This window comes from Xiphophorus couchianus, chromosome 7, assembly GCF_001444195.1.
Source record: "Xiphophorus couchianus chromosome 7, X_couchianus-1.0, whole genome shotgun sequence".
Classification (NCBI taxonomy): domain Eukaryota; kingdom Metazoa; phylum Chordata; class Actinopteri; order Cyprinodontiformes; family Poeciliidae; genus Xiphophorus; species Xiphophorus couchianus.
The window spans coordinates 381,333-400,724 of NC_040234.1; the positions used below are offsets into that span (position 1 = coordinate 381,333).

Here is a 19,392-nt window from a genome sequence, read left to right on the forward strand (position 1 = left end):
GTCAATCTTAAAATGGTCTTTACTATGTTTTGATTTTATTTAATAAAATCTGCTTTATATACAGGAAGAGATGGTCCGTCTACAGCAGAACATTGAAGAGCTAAAGTCAGCATCAGGACAGGACACAGAGGAGGAGCAGGTGCATGTCCAGCTGCACTAATATATGTAGTATATTAATTAGAATGTTTATTTCCAAAAACCATGTCAATGCAGAGTTTTAAATGGGACCTTTTCTTTTCCCAGGAGAGGAGGCAGCTAATAGACCAACAGTACAATTCAGATAGAGAGAAGCTGCAAAACGTCCGCCTGCTCATGGTAACCACTGCTCTAATATTACACACAGACTGGAGTTCTCTCTCTAAACAGTGCAGCATTCTCACCACCAGTAGCACTTTATTATTGTCCCCAAAGGAAAATTTCTCATTGAGCTAGGTGAAAAATTAAAACACAATCACAGACTCAGTCACCGTCTAATTGTAGTCCAAGCAGAAAAGGACACTCAGGAGTCCTTGAGTCAATACAAAAACCATTAAAGCATCAGACTGAAATGACATCACATTCACAGCTAATGGTATGTTAAAATTTAAGAGACTGGCGTGCCCTCCTAAGGCAGCACAGAGAGGAGCATGCTCTCTGCAGACTGCAGCTAGTAGAGCGCACCCTGCTGCTGGTGGGGGAGTGGAGCGCTCTGTTGCTTAGGTGGAAGGAAGCACTTTACCTAGGCAGCAAGAAGTGAAGTGTGCCATCTTTATGCAGTAAGGAGAGTTGCTATGCAATTTGGAATTTTGTTTATAATTTTCATGTTTGGATAAGAATGGAGAAAAAACTTTTTTCCTTCTTTCACTTTTCTACAAAAATGTAGAGGTGCTTAGTATGCACAGTGATGTTTCTATTTAAATGAGTTGCTTTTTATTTGATTTGCTAGATCATACCATTATTTCAACATTTTACCCATTTGTTAAATTACTGACTTAAGTGGATAGTTATACAATTACAAAAAATAATTTAAATTCAATCACGGGTACATTCCAATTGATCCTAGTTATTAAACAGTATATTATGCTTAAATAATTGTTCAAAGTAGATTAAAAACTCTCTAAGGAAATCCAGCAGATTACATAGTCATGACCTGCAGCATTCACTTCTCCTGGACAAGCATGTTGTGACAATCGCTTGCGTTGTCATTGACTTTACAGCAATCCCTCATACAGAGCATGCATGTAGTGACAGTGAGAAAAAAAAACTCCCCAAACAGAAAGAATCCTCCAGCAGAACCAGAACCTGGTTCAGTACAAGCGGCCATCTGCCTCGACTGACTGGAGGTTTGAGAAGACAGAGCAGAATGCACAAGAAGAAACAGATGAACTGATGTAGGGTTATTTTTTTAAACTGTTTTTATTTTTGCAGTTTTAGAAATATACATACATTGAACATTGAGACCCCCACGAACAACAATTACAGAGCATCTAGTTGGACAAGAGCAATTAAATGATAATTAAAAAACATAAAACTCAAAAAATTAAGAGGGGAGAGAGAACGATTGGTTGACAGCATTATGTCAAAACATTAACAGGACTTCTGACCTTCAAGTCTGATTTGAGGAAGTACAATCTAAATGGTAAATGGACTGAACTTATATAGCGCTTTTCCAGTCATTTTGACCACTCAAAGCGCTTTACACTAGAATCACATTCACCCAGTCGCACTCACAAACACGCACACATTTATACACCGATACGCAGATCGGTAGGCAATTTGGGGTTAAGTGCCTTGCCCAGAGGCACATCGACATGTGGCAGGAGGAAGCTGGAATCGAACCTACAACCTTCCGATCGCAAGACGACTACTCTACCAAAGAGCCACAGTCGCCCCGCTCTACTTTTGGTTACGGGTCAAGGCTTTGGTAAATGGCTTGTACTTGAACAGCGCCCAGAGGACCCCAAAGTTAGTTATTCACACACACACACACTCTGATGGTGGCAAGCTACTGGATAGTAGCCACAGCTGCTGCCTGCAAGGCTGCTGTGCTGACCGGGCCTTTTGACCCCCACCAGCAGGCAAGGTGGATGAAGAGTCTTGCCAAGGACACTTTATCCACGTAGCAGGGATCGAACCAGCTTCATTACCATTGTCCCAACTAAGCTTTAATCGAGCTTTAGACACAATTATAAACATATTTTCTGTCAACCAACTGCCACAGGACTGCTTTTGCTCTCCTCAGGCTCGCAGGAACCGTGAGATCGCAATCTTGCAGAGGAAGATCGATGAGGTGCCTAGCCGGGCAGAGCTGACCCAGTACCAGAAGAGATTTATTGAACTCTACAGCCAAGGTGGATTCCTCTTCTATATCTGATATAGTTACAGATGGTGTTATATAATTTCTTCATGTGGACCTGTCTCTGTAAAATGTTTATTAATCTTGTCTTCCAGTTTCTGCTACCCACAAAGAGACCAAGCAGTTCTTCACTCTCTATAACACCTTAGATGATAAGAAGGTCTATCTCGAGAAGGAGGTAGGGTAATCACAGCAGACTGTGGCACCAAAATTGAATCTCTAATTGAATTTCGCCTATAACAGTGATTTGGTAAACATGTTTAAAACATCACTGAAGAATAATAATCTCATTTAGGTAAATCTGCTGAATTCAATTCATGACAACTTTCAACAGTAAGTAAAAAGTATCTTGTTAAAAATTAAATTGTAATATACAGTTTTGATGTAAAGAAAAGTGCAGCTTTTGTTTTTCATCATCCCTAGTTATTGATGTTTGTGGTTTTAATCTGTAACTTTCGTTTTAAATGGCTCTGCTGTCTTCCAGAGCTATGTCATCTGCAGCTGCCAGGGATCAGTTCCTCAGACAGATGGAGCAGATAGTGGAGGGGATCAAACAGAGTCGCATCAAGGTACAGGTGTCGCTGCAACTGGGTCATTGGTGTTGTAAGACATTACCTCCATCTATTGGCCTGCATCTCTAACAGATGCTTCTCCTACCTGTCTGCCTTTTCAGATGGAGAAGAAGAAACAAGAAAACAAAATGAGAAGAGATCAGTTGAATGATGAATACCTGGAGCTGCTTGACAAGCAGAGGCTCTACTTCAAGACTGTTAAAGATTTTAAAGAGGTAAGAAAGTCTTATTTTAAATAACTTTTGAATCAGTCGTCCCCAAACCCCGGGCAGCGGACCGGTACCAGTCCGTGGACCAATTGGTACCAGGCCGCACAAGAAATAATAAAATATTTCTGTTTTATGTATTGGAGAATCTTTTATTTTGAAAATCCTTTAACCAGATTCTCTCGGTTACATCTTGCGCGCCAACATTGAGCCACAAGCAGCAAAATGAGTCAGAAACAGATCAGATTCTTTGGAAAGTTTCTTTGCGAAGGGAAAGGGCCCAGAGAAGAGACAGGAGAATGGATTTATCCCGGAGCAGTAGGTGATTCCCACATTCCAAGCCTGCTCTAAATAATATGCGGTGACCGGCCTTCAAACTGCTTCACCACATAGAGACCCAGCACCCTATGCATAAGCAACACTTTTGGGTGTCATTGTCTCCCAGATAGACCGTCTCGTTGTAGAGAAACAAGCTCAGGGCTCCCATTAATTTATCGTTACCTTGAGTAAAAATTTTCATGAAAGTAAAATGTTCGTTTTTGTGGCGCATCTATATCTTATTTTGAAGGGGTGTGTAAATGTTACCATAGCGACTAGAGTCAGAGAGCGTAGGTGGTCGAGACAAGAGAAGAGTAGAGCTTGTGAGTTTTAAGTCTGGTTCACACAGCACGATTTAAGAATTGTCGGCGGATTTCCCAAACCTCTGTGACCACAAACAAGCTGATAAAAGTGCAACAGGTTCGATCAGTTCATGTGTCCAGCTACACGGCAGGAGCAACACACCACACACCAACCGATTCCACTCACCAACATCCCGATTCCAGAAGAAAATCCTGTAAAACCCCAACATGCCATACGTGAATTTAGAATAATCAAACACGGATGACGATGTAAAAGGAATACTGATCATTTGTGGTCTCATTTTAAGTGAGCTGGCGTCAGCATCAAGCCCTGACTGAATGAATAACCTTATCGCTATAATTATATTACGTCAGGTTAATGAACGTTGAAAAGTTACTGAGTTTATCTACTGCAGTACAAGTTTTGCTTCAGTTCCTCTCATTATCATTTCTGTTGATATTCCTTGCACCAAATACTGAATAAACATTCATGCTGTTTCCACATATCATTTGTCCACCGGACTCTCAGTTGCGCCGTGTCAGCTGTTTGGGATTCCCTTCCATGCTTACGTCACCACAATATCTTCATATTGGCATTGATAACATTGTGGTATGGCCATTTGTAGCGGATTGACAGTCCTTTAAACATGATAGGGGTCAGGTTGAGGAATTTGCCAAGCATGCTTTGTTGTGTACTCAACTCACAACAAACCGTACCAAAAAACATACTTCTTACTGATGCATTTGCAGACTGCAAAACTGGAATTTTTTTGTATTGATTCACCAAATTAGAGCATCCAAACAGCTTTTCTTGTTGTACAGAAGAATAAATAACTGGATACAGAACAAATCTCAATCATCCCTTTAAATGCCTTTAAAACTTTAAGGCATTTGCTTAGAGTATTCCTTCAAGAAAAGCAAAAAACGAAAGAAAAAAGTGAAATTTGGGCTAATCAAAGTTCCAGGTGTGCAAAGTTTTATAAAGTTTAGAGTTTAACATAATCTCTTTTTTTCTATCACCAGGAGTGCCGCAAAAATGAGATGCTGCTGTCCAAACTAAGAGCAAAAGGAGCTTCCTAACTTTGTTCTACCTGCTGGCTCTGTGTTTTCTTAAGCAAGCTTGAAGCTTTGATATACATTGATTGAAGTGTGTGGGATCACAGAACATGGTTATTTTAGTTATGCTTCACAGGCCAAAAACCCAGTTTCTTAATGGGTGCCCATCACAGCAGATTTTACCATAAATGTGTCATTTGGCTTTAGAACGTTTTCATGGGATCGAGGCCTTTGTAACATAAAGATTACAAATGACCAACATGCTTTGTGATATCTGTTTAGTCCGAGCTATTGGTGTATTATAACAAGACTGAAGTAAACACTATTCCTGATACTGTATGCTTTCCCAAAGTCAACAAAAGATCTTTGACATGTCTGTTCCTGCTTTAGTGCCTCAGATCCTGCTGTAGCCATTGTTGCAATACAATTACATTATTGTAACTAGCTGTTGATAAAATATTTTATGTTGACAATAAAATATTGGAAAACTTGATAATCAAGAGTAAAAGTGGTTAATGATGAGTCTATGAAATAAACAGCCGATGGGTTGTGAATGTGAACAATCAGAACTTAAATCTCCACCAGGTGAGTAATGGAAAAAAAAAAATCTAAATCAATAAACATGTAATGATTCTGACATTAATGTAATATATTCTTCTTCTAAGGCTTTTCGCTTCAGGGGTTGCTACAGCAATCATCTGTCTCCATTTAGTCCTGTTCTCTGCAGCCCTTTTCCTTTACACCAACTATCACCACATCCATAAATCTCCTTTGTGGTCTTCTTGGCCTTTTGCCCCATGACTCCAGCTTCAACATCCTTCTACTGATCTAGTCATAGGTCCTGTCCCAATACTCGCACTTCTTCCTTTGTTCAGGGACTTTGGCGAAGTATAACCCACTTGCATTGCTGCAAGTGGTGTTTTGAGTTAAAAGGCGGATTTATTGCAATGTTTCTTTTTTCCATCTTCATAGAAAATTCAACAAAATTGAATTGGACAGGTTTATGACACAGCACATATTAGTGATAAAGAAATTTAATATGATAAACTGGGATAGTCACAAACTAAGGAAAGTAAAACAAAATGTTACAAATGCAAGACAAATTTCAAATCTTAAACTAAGCTATTAACATATTGGTATAAAGATTGGACTTTTGTGATGTTGCAACATTTAAACACTCAAATTATTTAACTTTAAAAATGGAGGTGATTTTTAGAAAGCAGTATTTGTGAATAAAAACTTAACTTGAACATTAGATTGTTGATATAATTTAACTCTTCATCCCTAATTTCATTATATTAAAACTTAAAGATGGAATTAGATTTCTTGTACAATAGCCACTTTTGAAAATCTTTCTAAAAACATTAATGAAGTTGCAATTGAAAAAAAGGTGCATTGTTTCAGAATCTCAGTCACAAAATGCTGGAATTGATATTAGAATTTCTTTTGCAGAAAATCATTACAGGGAAAACTTTACATAATTATGAAATTAATATCTTACATTTTTTTGTTGGAGTAGAATAGAAAGCTGTTTGGTTCCTATTTTCTTTAGAGATGTCGTCATGATTTTCAAACAAATGTTTTCTTTTCAGGTTAGCGGGGAAGAAATTTGATGTTGGTGTTTCCCAGAAATTTCCTGACATTTTTGGTTTATAAAGTCACAATTAGTTTATTTTAGAAGGAAATTTTAGTTTCATTAGTCTTTTCACAATGTAGCATCAGACCTTTGTACTGTTTTGTTGTTTACATATGCCATATGTTTGTCCTTATTTGTTAGCACATTAGCTTCACTTTATACAAAGCTAACTTTTAGCCACATGAGAGTTTGGTTTTTTTTCGAGTGACAGCTGAATATGTAATTATGTCTCTAAATTACTCAAATTGACTGTTATATTCAATGTCAGTGTATTTTTTTGCCATCTTAGAAATATGACAATGCTAACAGAGCAAGTTGTGTCTGTCACAAAAAAAGAAAAAAGTTTTCAAAATTAAAGTATTGAACATTTTTTTCATTCTACTGACCGTGAGTGATTACATCAAATTTTCCTTTGTTTTCAATAAGTCATAACAAAACACATTTGGACAGTCAAATATATCCAGCAATGAATGTGGAAAGCAAAAATACTTTTACTGTACATTTCAAAGTTTTTTTGTTGTATTTTTAAGCAGCACAAATGCCTAACACCATTTTTTATGTCCAAGTTACGACACAGGGACTTACTGTCCTAATTATCACATTTTTGCAGGTTTTGTAACCTGTGCACTCAAAACCTTATGTGCACTTTGAGGCCACACTTCATAGAGGGGTGTAGGGTGCAATCCAAGTACTGGGACTAGGTCACTACCTCACCTCTGAACATAAACAAGCAGGGCCTATCTGCCACAGCCAGAGCCAGGCTGTGACAATTACATAATTCAATTTATTTTAATGAAATATTGTTCAGCCATTCAATGGCCAATTCTGTTTGAAAGAACAAGAAGTGTCTAATCAAGGAAAACAACTAAGGATATTTGTTAAATGGAGCTATCCTTTCTACAAATTGACCATTGTTGGGGATCAAACGTGGCTGCTGACCCACAGGGATGATCAGAAGGAGCTTGGGATCTGGATTTACTCTGTCTACTTCCAGGGCAAATTTTTACAAAAATATCCAAGTGCGAGATGAGGTGAAGACTGAAGTCAGTTTTCACTGCAGCCCAATGAAACTATTTTTAAAGTAGAGCAGTGCAGTCAGGTTATGTGTATAATTGTTCATGTAATAACTAAAGAAACACAACATTCTTACTATCAGTTCAAGTCCATCGTTTTTATACTGCAGTGCTCTGCAGTATAAAAACTATCCAGGTCAGAGTTATGCTCCAACTCTTCCCCAAATTTTTGCTACTTTCATGTGATCGTATTTGTCTTCCTGAGTTATACTTGCTGTATATCAGCACAGCAGAGCTTGCTATGTCATCTCACTGATTGTGATACTAAACAGACAGTTTCCATCTCTCTCTCCAGTCCACTTCCTGCAGTAATCTGCAGTCTGGACCTCTTGAGCTACCTGACACTTGCTGAACTCTTTGTCCTAAAGAACAACATGGTGCTCTCTTCAGTAATCATGTTTTAAATTGGCTTCTAGCAGACTTTCTGATATAGACCTGATAGTGACCATGTTGTCTCTTGGGTGTGTCCCTATCAGCAAGTGTAGTAGAGTAAAAATAGGCATTGATAGAGGAAAAACTACAGAACATTATTCAGGGTTCCATATGTACAGCCAGGACTGTATTCAGGCTTAGTGCTGCTCCCAGAGGACATGAGTACTTGTGAGATACCACTGTGTGGTCCTCCTTCAGATGCCTGATGTTTTACACCATGACAGTTACCTCAGTTCTGTCTGGCCTTCTGTTGCTTTTGATGTTACCAGTATATGGTCAGCTAGTGGGAGCAAAGAGGTCACAAGAGGCTGAAGAGCAAAGTTCCCGCCTGCAGGGCCTCTGGAAGCTGCACGTTAGGGCATCCAGGCTGAAAGGAAAAGGTAAGCAAAATCCTATATAAGTATCCCAATTTTTAATACAGTCATCTCTAAAAGTTTTTTTAAATTCCAGCAGTTGTTTAATTTGGAGATCAGTTGTTTTATTAATATAGTTTGTATCAGTATGGCTAGAGATTAATAATTCTCTTTCATGAATCAGCTTCTCCTGGTATTGGTATCTAATATTTCTTTTTTCATCTGGGATGTAAAATTATTTTTTATTTTGGTATTTTCATATCCTTGAAGGTTTATGCATATTTTAAACCACTAGAATGGTGGTTTAAAATACAGGCTTATTTTAAACCTGTATTTTTCTAGTTTTCTACAGGCTTAGAAGACTAGTTACCAGTCCATAAAGTTTTGCATCTATAATCTTTAGCAGCGCTTGCTTCTATTTCTTAGAAGTGACCATTGCCAGGGCTTTTATCGGGATGTTAACTGTTCCTGGTAGCTCTCTTATTAGGTTTCCAATCTGTCACTTGGCATCAGTTTCTTCTTCCTGGAAATTGTTTGCTCTTCTCTTAAGAAGTTACAAATGATCACAAAAAAGTTTTTTTTTTAATATGTTGGGGCTTTTGCTAAAGGAAGGTTTTACCTAAATGTTATGTGACTCACAACACACCAAGAGTTGTATCTTCAAAAAATCTTGATGTACATTTCACTAAACATTCAATTCTTAGTCATATGCTACCTTTTTATTTTACAAACAAAACATTCAGGCATTAAATACAACTTAACCTTTAAAATAAACAAAACTGCCAAATGATGACAGAATGTGATCATTTTATCAGATTTACTATTTTTGAGAAATGTATTTTGAAAACCTCATTAACATTACTTTCTGTCTTTATACTGAATGATAAGTTGAAACATCACTCGATCATGAGATCCATCTACAAAGTCAGATTTAGTCTGACATCCAATTTAGGTCAAATATTCTAAACTTGTTTTTGTTTGATCTTGAAATTCAACATAATGGCAGTCGGATAGATAAGATTATTGTAGCTGCTGGAACAGAACAGGAGGACTTCAGCAGCAAATGAAGCTTAGGAAATTCAGCTCACCTGCACTGGAGTTACTGGAATATGAGAACAAGTGTTGAACAGGTAGAGTCTGCTCTGATCCTTCTTATAAAGAGCAGTGTTGTGAGTCCAGTCCAGTTTATTATTCAGGTGAGCACCTATAAGAGTTCACCATCTCAATGTCCGCTCCCTGGATGTTCACCAGTACCATTGAGGTGCCTGCGATGAGAGTTATCACAGTACTGAAGATGACAGCATGGGGAGTTAATGGAGAAGTCTGTACTGTAGAGGGTGACTAGGAATGGTGCCAGAACAGTCCCTGTGGGGCCCCTGTTCTGTACGCCAGCCTGTTGAAGACACAGGCTGCCATTAAAATGGAGGGGAGATTTCCATGTGTCTCACCACATTTATCCATGCAGGGTCGTGAGGGGCCAGGTACCTTCTTCATAATCCTCTTGGCGAAATACATGGCACACCCTAAAGAAGTCACCAGTCCATTACAGGGCAAGCTAATTATGTGTGAAATAAAATTTTATGATATCTGTCAATGTGTCCTGTGAGTGTTCTGTGCGTATCTTAAAAAATATACTTTGGGAAAATTGTCAATGATTTCTCTTCAATAAAGGATCAAGCTCTAGCCCAGTCAACGAAGTGGCCAAACAACTTCTGCTCTACTGCCGGGCCGGAATTGGCTACCACCTTCAGATCTTGCCCAATGGTTCAGTGGGAGGAGTCCATAGACCTACTCCATACTGTGAGTTCAGTCAAAATGAGTGAATATTTACACACCCACGCCCACACACACACACACACACACACACACACACACATATATACAGTATATATTTGTCGCTGCACACAACCAGACCCCCTCTTCTCTCTACTTCTCCTTCTGAGAGGGTGAGACTCGCCTGGTTCCTGATGACCTTCATTCAGTTGTCCCACCCTTCTTCCCCCCCCTGTGAATTAGCCAGACTGAGCAGCCTGTAGTCAACTAGTTTCACAGAGCACACCTGTTAACGGTCACTCTTTCTCTTTGTTACAACATGCTCTTGTTACTGAACCAGGTTTGTTTTAGTGAATAAAATGTTGTTTTACACATAGTTTTGGGCTAAAAGCAACTTATAAACCATTTTCTACCTTTTCCTCTCCAGAATCAAACATCACAGCTATTTTACGATCATCAAAGAACTTTGAGGTGACCAGGGACACAACTGCATACTTTCTGACAGGAGCAACAGCACCCCCCCCCCTCCCCCATGCTGCCCCCCAGGTTTAATATGTCCCTGTAGCTCTTCTTTATTCATGCACTTAGAAATTAAAACCATCATGGTATTTAGGTTTTTGTTGCCTCCCTAATGTTGTTATTCCATCCTGATGTGTGAAAAAATTGCAGCCTAGGAAGCAATTAAAAAAGAATTAAACAAAAAGTGGGCCAATAGTTTATCATTTAATATATAAGTGAGCCAAAGAGCCACTTCCACCAGCTTCTAGAACCACCTATGGGCTGCAGGTCTGAGGCTTTTTGTTAGCATGTTTTCTATCATTCTTATAGCTTGATAGGAAGCCTTATCCAAACTGGCAACTCACATTAATAAAATGCTGAAATAATATTGACCACAAAACACTGTATTTGTGAAAGATATCAACTTTTTTTTTTTTTTTTACACAGGAAGCCCTAACAAACTAATGTAGAAACAATTAAACGGTTTCTCTTCACAATATTTTCTTTATTTACCAATTCTCTATTAGTATTGTTAACGGGGCCCGCGGATGGATTGTAAAGGTGCAGGATAATAACCACTCCAGGAGGGAATAATGTTAATCCTTCTGTAATGAAGATAACCAAACAGGAGTACAGCTGGGTGGTTTAGGTGGTCTAACGCCGATGCAGACGAACTTTATACGTCCACACCAGAGTCAGCGAGCATCCAACAGCAAAACAGTCCCACCACCAAAACATTCCCCTGGAACACACACCCACTGCATGCAGAGTTCCATTAACGAGATAAATGCACAGTAATGCACCTAAACTCAGATCAACCTAGTGTAACACAGTAGAGAAGGGTAGTATATATATATTAGATAAATGGGCCAATAGGTTCGGCTATCGGAGCACAGTGGAGTGTTTAAATGACACACAAAGGCAGTTGGATGTATCTAAAGAACTGGCTTTAGTGACATAAAACATACAATTGACAGTTGCACAAAACACACAATTATGAAAATAAAATTACACACAATAAAATACATAAAATAATGACAATACTACTTGGCCAAGTGCTATCTCTTAGATTCAAATATTTTGGGTGCACCCTAGTAATCTGCACTCTAAATTATATTAGTCAACAGATTAATTAAATTCATTTCCAAATTGAGTTAACTCGACATCGTTCACAGAGGAGAATTTCCACCACAGCAGTTTGTTATAATGTTTGAAATAAAATTGGTCCAAAATGTATTGTCCAAAATAAAAAAAACAATAAGAATGGAGAATGTCAGTCGGTGGTCTCACACATAACCAACTGTGTGTGAAGATGTGTGTTACACGCCTACCACACCGCAGGGTGCAGCAGGACTCCAAATGGGACAGACAAAATCTGGTTCTTTCTTTAGGTCCAGGTGGGAAGGCTCGCCATCAAGGTCAAAGGAGGATCCACTTCAGGAACAATCCAGCATAAATAAAAAAACCTGACCTGTCAACAGACAGGACCAGCAGAAATATAGGATTTTTACTAAGCTGTTCTAGCTTTAATCCTTTTTTCCAATACAATAATAAAACATTTCTTAATTACTCAAATAAAGGATATTTTTAACAACAATGTGACAAACAACAAAAACCCAAATGAAAGGCTCAGAATATGCTCACCGATCTCAATGCGACATGCCTCAGACAACTGTATAGTGTCTCTCAGTCCGGCTGCGTGGGGCACTAGATGGTGTAACAAGGCATATTTGACCTAAATAATATAAACTTAATAAAGTAAAAATAGGTTATAGCCTAAATTTTACCTTTAACTGAACGGAGAACACGATGAACCAACTGCCAGAAAGAGCTAACGGTTCCTAACGGCTCTAACGGCAGAAAACTGAAGTTTAGTCTTTATACTTAATAAATCATTTCCAGCCCAGAAGCTGGACGATCAACAGAAAATCTATTTACAAAAGAGTTAGTTTATAATACAGTTTGTAAATAATACAGTTCGTACGAAATACTTTAACTGTCACAATACATACGCTGGCGCTGCACAGCTCAGCTGTCTCATTACGTCGGAACTCTAGGGCAAAACAACAGTACTGCAGACCCGGGGGAGAAGGGCCGGACCCACAACGGCAGTCTGCATTCTGATTGGTTCAGACGCTCTGGAAACTAAACTTCCTATTGGCCAGGTAGACCACCCAGCCTCCTTAACCTCTGTCTCTTAAAGAGGCATACCCACTTTATGTGGGTTACACCAGCAAGCATGGAAAATAGTGCTGGCATAAGCAGAAACATACAAGTACTATACTACCCCCCTTTTCAAAGAACATCAAACTACTATGGCATGCTAAGTTTACAACCAGATGCACATTTGCAACATTACTAGTGCAAACATTGGAACTTTAACATAACTCATCTCTTACTGCAGGATAATTATTCAGTCCAGTCATTTTGATAGCGGGCGGGGGCCCGTATTTCTCGACCCCTAAAAGTCTTTTGAATACAGGGTTCTTGTTTGTCTCCTTCAGATCCAGAGGTATGTGGTTCATCTTGCTGCCGATGTTGCACAGCCAACCTTCTTCTACGGGCTGCAACCTGACGCTTGCCCTTTTTCCTTAGCAGTTTCGGAGACCCAACCAGAGCTTTCTTTTCGCTGTCACTTCCAGGCTCATCTGCTGCTGGTGTAGGGGAAGTGGTCATGTGTTTGGGTAATGGGACTACATCTTGGCACTGAGGGAGGACCACATGTCTTTGTCGCCTGACCCATGCTGGTATGACATCGCTTGTGTAAGGCTTCAACTGATCATGGTGCATGACCTTTTTGTCACGTTGTGTTAAGATCTCATATACTACAGGTCCAAGCTGGGCTTTAATAATACATGGGCCTTTCCAGGGCGGCTGCAATTTGGGACTAAAGCCCAGCTTCCTCGTATTGTCCTTTACATAGACCAGATCCCCTATGTTGTAACTGCATTCTTTGGCACGCAGGTCATGGGTCCTCTTCTGTCTGAGCTGAGCTCCACGTAGATGCTGCTGTGCCATGTCATGAACCTCGCCAAGGGTTTTTTCAAGGTCATGAGCGTACTCCAGGGGGTCCTTTTCACTCCACGTTTGTTCTGCAAGACCAAGCCAGAGGTCTTGTGGCTGATGAACTTCTCTCCCCAGCATCAGCATATTTGGCGAGAATCCGGTGCTGGAGTTCTGTGCACTGCGCTATGCAGCTGTTAGAAGAAGCAATGCTCGTCCCAGTTTTTCTGATTTTGGTCTACATAGCAGCGGATCATCTGCAGAAGGGTGCGGTTAAATCGTTCCACTTGCCCGTTTGAAGCAGGATGGTACGGAGAGGTTCTAGTCTTGGAGATCTGAAAAAGTTGACAAATACTTTTGAAAAGCACACTTTCGAAGTTGCGACCTTGGTCCGTATGGAGCTCTAATGGGGCTCCAACACGAGCTAGGAAGTTATTGACTAACATTCTGGCAGTTGTTTCTGCTCCTTGATCTGGAAAGCCTCAACCCACCTCATAAACTGATCCATGATGACAAGAATATACTTGTTTCCAGAGCTTGAGATGGGAAAGGGGCCCAATATATCAAGGTGCAACCGGTCCATTGGTGCTCCTGCCTGGTAACTTTGAAGTTTAGCTCTCTTCGAGGGGCTGCTTGACTTCAGACCTTTGCACTGGGGGCATTGTTGGATGTATTTGTGGAGGTCACTTCCCATGCCATACCAATGGAAGCTCCGCCTAAGACGTTGGAGGGTCTTTGTTTCACCTAGATGCCCTGAAAGTGGTGGGTCATGGCAGGCCTGCATAACCTCCATTTGCAATGAAGCAGGGACCAACAGCAGGAGGGAAGGTTTTAAGCTATCCACGTTTTCCCAGCGATAATATAGAACCCCTTGATGGAGTTCTATCTGTAGCCAGCAGAGTCAGTATTTTCTAACTGCTGGACTCTCAATCGCAACTTCATCCTTTGTTGGAAGATTCCCTGCTTCCTTCCAGCTATGTAGGACGGAAAGTACAGTGTCCTCTTTCTGTGCTGCTGAAAGCTGCTGGCTGCTAACAGTTTGCATCCAATTTATTTGGGGACTTTGAGTCTTAGCTTCGGCTTGGTGCTGCTCCTGTGTGCTGTTTCCAACTTCTTCCCCTGTCACATGCCTTATGACGAGTGGGACAACATCATCAACATCTTCTTCAAATCTGGTCCACTGTTTGTGCAGTCTTTGACAGTGAGAACATCCTCTACAGGGAAGCTCTGTTACATCCTTGCCTGCTTGATAACAGTCACAGTTTGTTGACCCTTCTGTAGCCTGTCTTGAGAGTGCATCAGCATTTGAGTGTTGCAGACCAGAGCGGTGTTCGATGTCAAAATCATACAGACTTAGTTCTTCAAGCCATCGAGCCAGTTGGCCTTCAGGGTGTTTGAAGCGAAAGAGCCAGGCTAGGCTTCCATGATCTGTTCGAAGAAGGAACTTTCTGCCCAGGAGAAAGTGGCGGAACTGTCTTGTGTATTTTACGATTGCCAACAGCTCTCTTCTGGTCACACAATATCTCTGCTGTGTAGGAGTGAGGTGGTTGCTCGCATATGAGATGACTCTATCCTCCCCCCACTGGACCTGTGACAACACTGCACCAATGCTATGATTGGAAACATCAGTGTCCAGGATGTAGTCACTTTCAGCTGCTGGGTAAGCCAGGACAGGTGCGACAGTCAGTCCCGTACCTGGGTCTACAGCGTCTGCCTCACCACCACATCCCGCACCTCATGACACTTTAAACCCAGACTGAAATTCCTCTTGTATGTTATCTATTAAGGATTTGAGCTGAATAAAAACTAACTTTTCGAAAACCTTAGATAAAACAGGAAGTCTAGATATGGGCATGAAATTTTGTAATACACTTGAATCTAGATTAGGTTTTTTAAGGAGGGGTTTTAACCACAGCATGTTTGAGAATTGATGGGACGCAACCTGACTGCAATGAGGCATTTATCACCATTAAGATGTAAGGACAAAAATGTCTCTTATCAAACGGGTAGGAAGACTACCCGTGGTAATTTGATGGCTGCAGATGTTTGATTACAGAGGTCAGTTCAACTAGTGAAACTGGCCGAAAATGATCCAGAGTAGCTACCCATTGTGGCATTCCATGAGAATCTAAATCTAACCGTGTATTTGAGCTTCTAAGAATTACAAATCTTTCATTGAAAGAGTCTCACAAAGTTCATCAGAGGCTAAGGAGCCAGCTATCATCAGCATGAGATTAATTAAAAGCAGGTTCAGTTTATGAAGAAAACTATATTAAGTCACAACACACAGAGTTTCCATACAGCTACAGCATGAAGTTCAATGATTGACATAATAACAATAATCATACTAATCACAATAAAATTGATAAAATACCTATTTCTGAAACAAACATAAGGTTGCATAAGTTTGTTTGTATATGTACTAATTAAGCATAGGTAATTAGCATTTTTAAGCAAACTACCACCAGCTTGTAACACGTTAACAGCACATTTAACTTGAATATATTTTAAGAAAGTATACAAAAATACATTTAAAAAAAAGAATATTATAAGCATATTTTTAAAAATGTATTTATTTTACATTTTCAATATAATCTTAAGTACTTGATAATGTACTAAATGGACAGATATATAGCGCTTTTCAATCATTTTGACCACTCAAAGCGCTAAACACCAGAGTCACATTCATCCATTCGCACTCACAAACGCTCACACATTTAAACACCGATACGCAGATCAGTAGGCAATTTAGGGTTAAGTGCCTTGCCCAGAGGTGTCAGGAGGAAGCTGGAATCGAACCTACAACTTACTAAAATGTATTTCAGAAAAATACTGTACATTTAAAATATACTTTAATATATATTTCTTTCCACCTGGGTGTATCAAGCATTTTTTTATGTATTTAGTTTTTCACAGACTTTTATATTGAGTTTGATAAAGTATGACAGTGGAATCTGTAGTATGGGGCTTTGAACACTTGACGTTAAATTTAAAGCATATTAGAACCTGGTCAACATTGAAATCTTAAAATCCTTCAGAAATTGTTTAAACAAGATTGAGTAATTGGTTGGACACTGATGATTCTATATTTGTTTAACACATAGGGAATGGGAGAGAATGAAGAAAAGTGCACACATTTCTGTTTTTTAAGGTATAAATAATAATAAAAAAAGGCCTCATCATCGATTACCACACTTTGGATGCACTTCAAACGAGATTTTACTGCACAATTAACTTAAAGTCTATGTTCGGTCAGAGGTTAGAGTGGAAAACTTGTTCTTTGAAAGTGCTACTTGAACAGTGTCAATTTAATTTAACACATGAACATTCACTCTGTGTCTGCATCTCCTCCAGGTTGGCTGAAGATGTTTGCTGTGAGGCGTGGAGTGGTAGGAATCAGAGGGTTGAAGAGTGGCTTGTACCTGTGTATGAGTGGGCAAGGACTGGCATATGGAGAGGTACATAGTCTACTGCACACAACATATTAACATATGTTAATATGTCAATATTAACATATTCATATCTATCTATCTATCTATCTATCTATCTATCTATCTATCTATCTATAGGCAATTCCATGTTATGAGGATATGTAATGGGAATATCCTGGTTAATATATCTGGTTTGTATATCCATATACAGAATATATGAATGTATCCTGGGTAATGGATGCTTGTATCACACAAACACCACTGTAAAGATGCTGCTTACCCTTTTTGATCTGGCAATAACAATGTGGCAATGGTGGTAAATAGGAACTCCTCCCCCTCAGTCTTTGTTGCGCTTGAACAAGGCACAAGATCCAGCAGTTCTTCAGCAGATGTTGTAACAAAATTGTTTTTTATCACTTTATATAATTTTCAGTGAATAAAGGATGTGCACAAGTTTAGATTAGCTAAATGCAAAGGCCAAGTTTAGTGTAAAAGTACGTTGCCCCCTAAAGGAACTCTAATATTTATACATTGAAATGAAGTCAAATAACAGAAGATTACTTTCTTTATTCATTTTGTCTAGGAGCAGTTTTCTGACAACTGTCTGTTCAAAGAAAGCGTAGAAGAAAATCACTACACCACCTACTCTTCTATGTTCCACCTGGGTAACTACCTGGCAATTTCCCACAGAGGACAGCTCAGGAGGGGCAGCAGTGTGAGCCCAAATCAGTCCTGTGCTCATTTCTTACCAAGGAGAATATGATGTCTGTCCATTAGCTTTCCCAAGCTCCTGAACCTATGACAAAGTTGATACTTGTTATTGAATAGCATCCCTGGGTTATTAAATAAGCTATATTCTACACACCACCCTGTTCTCAATCAACTCCACTGACTCCCCATCCATTTCTGCACTGAGTTCAAAATCTTCTTGTTGACATTCAAAGCCATCCTTATGTTACTCGTCTCTTTCTCATTTAAACACCGTCTCACATCCTTCATTCCTCTTTTGACTCACTTCTCTGCCTTCTCGGCCAGGTGCCCGGCCGACAAAATGTCACATCAACGTTACAGGATTAATTTTGGATATAAAAGGTGTTATGTGTTATTTAACCCTCCTGTTATGTTAGTTTCTGTGGTACAGCCTGCAGCGTTTCCCCCAGAAAACTTGCTAAGCCCGGTGATGGGGGCACCGAGGCGGTCCACCGGTGGTCCACCGTGTTTTTGTATTAAAAGATGTTAAGTAGACAAGAAATGTGAAAATATATCTAGATAATTATGTTATATTACATGTAATATTTTAACACAAACCACAGATACATAAATGTAACATTTGTTTATTCAGATCATCAATGCTGCTAAATTTGATTTAATGGTTTCAGCATAAATAAAAGATTTTAAAGTGTTTAACATTTATATGTAAGATTTTAAGGAGCTGGCAAGTTTACTTTGTAAAAGTTCAAAGAACAATATTCATAGTTAAATTGTTTTGTTACCATAGCAATAATCTGATGCTGTGAGTTTAATCTTTGAGTTTGAGCTCTGTTTGTTCACAAATACAAATGAGTAAAATGTGGTTATAACTTATTGCTTTTTAGGTTGGCCAATTAAACTACTCCCCCTCTCCCAGATTTCACTAAATCTAACCCAGACGTTGTTAGCAGTGCCGAGTCAAATTCTGCTCAAGGCCCCATGCAGCCTTGGACCGGCCCTGCATGATGAGATAAACCCGCTGCACTGCCCAGAGATGCGCAACAAATGTGAGATTTAATTAAATGCTACTTAGTAGCTCTTCCATTTCGTGTCTGTTGAGGTTTTAATAGGGGGACACAGAAACTATTTTGATTGGTCTCCGCGGCCGCGCGCATTAACGTCTAAGTGGACAAAGCATTTGATATGGTTTGATGCATCATGTAATCGGAACAATAATACTACTACTAATAATAAATTATTATAAAACCAGTGTGATGCGTGACCGCGAGGCGAGTGCAAAAGCTCCTCACCGGACTGAACCTGGATGATGATGTTGGCGCTGGTTCGTTAACCACTGACGCACAGGTGTTCTGTTTATCTGTGCTACCCGTAAATCCGTCCTACCTTATGGTAATGCGCATGCGCACATCGATGCTACGTCACATACTGCTTACTCAGCAGATTTCTTATAAATACGTCCTACTTGTGGAAGTTTCGTTTCATGTGTTTTATTTCATCGCAGATTACGGTAAGCTTTATTTAATTTATTTTATACCTGGCTTTCATTAAGCTGCTGTATTACTTCATGGTTTTAGTTTACATGACAGGCAGCTTGTAAATATATTTATAAATATTTATATAGTTTGCCGTCTGCAATGTCGTTACTGTAAATAAGTTATCATTTGGCAGTTAATCGGGACAAAATACATTGTTT

At 39.4% G+C, this 19,392-nt stretch overlaps 1 protein-coding gene and 1 pseudogene across 3 annotated transcripts in view; both read left to right on the forward strand.

The window, feature by feature from the left end:
* ccdc93 (CCC complex scaffolding subunit CCDC93) overlaps positions 1–5,285 on the forward strand; it is a 43,206-nt gene extending 37,921 nt beyond the window's left edge. For all 3 annotated transcript variants that reach the window (XM_028022701.1, XM_028022702.1, XM_028022703.1), the window contains 8 exons: positions 65–139; positions 244–315; positions 2,222–2,330; positions 2,431–2,513; positions 2,631–2,668; positions 2,820–2,904; positions 3,009–3,122; positions 4,757–5,285. In XM_028022701.1, the coding sequence (XP_027878502.1) occupies positions 65–139; positions 244–315; positions 2,222–2,330; positions 2,431–2,513; positions 2,631–2,668; positions 2,820–2,904; positions 3,009–3,122; positions 4,757–4,813 (633 nt within the window). In that variant the 3' untranslated portion in view covers positions 4,814–5,285. The remainder of the gene's footprint in view (positions 1–64; positions 140–243; positions 316–2,221; positions 2,331–2,430; positions 2,514–2,630; positions 2,669–2,819; positions 2,905–3,008; positions 3,123–4,756) is intronic.
* Positions 5,286–7,872: 2,587 nt separating this feature from the next.
* LOC114148748 (fibroblast growth factor 4A-like) lies at positions 7,873–18,247 on the forward strand (annotated as a pseudogene).
* The last annotated feature ends 1,145 nt before the right edge of the window (positions 18,248–19,392 follow it).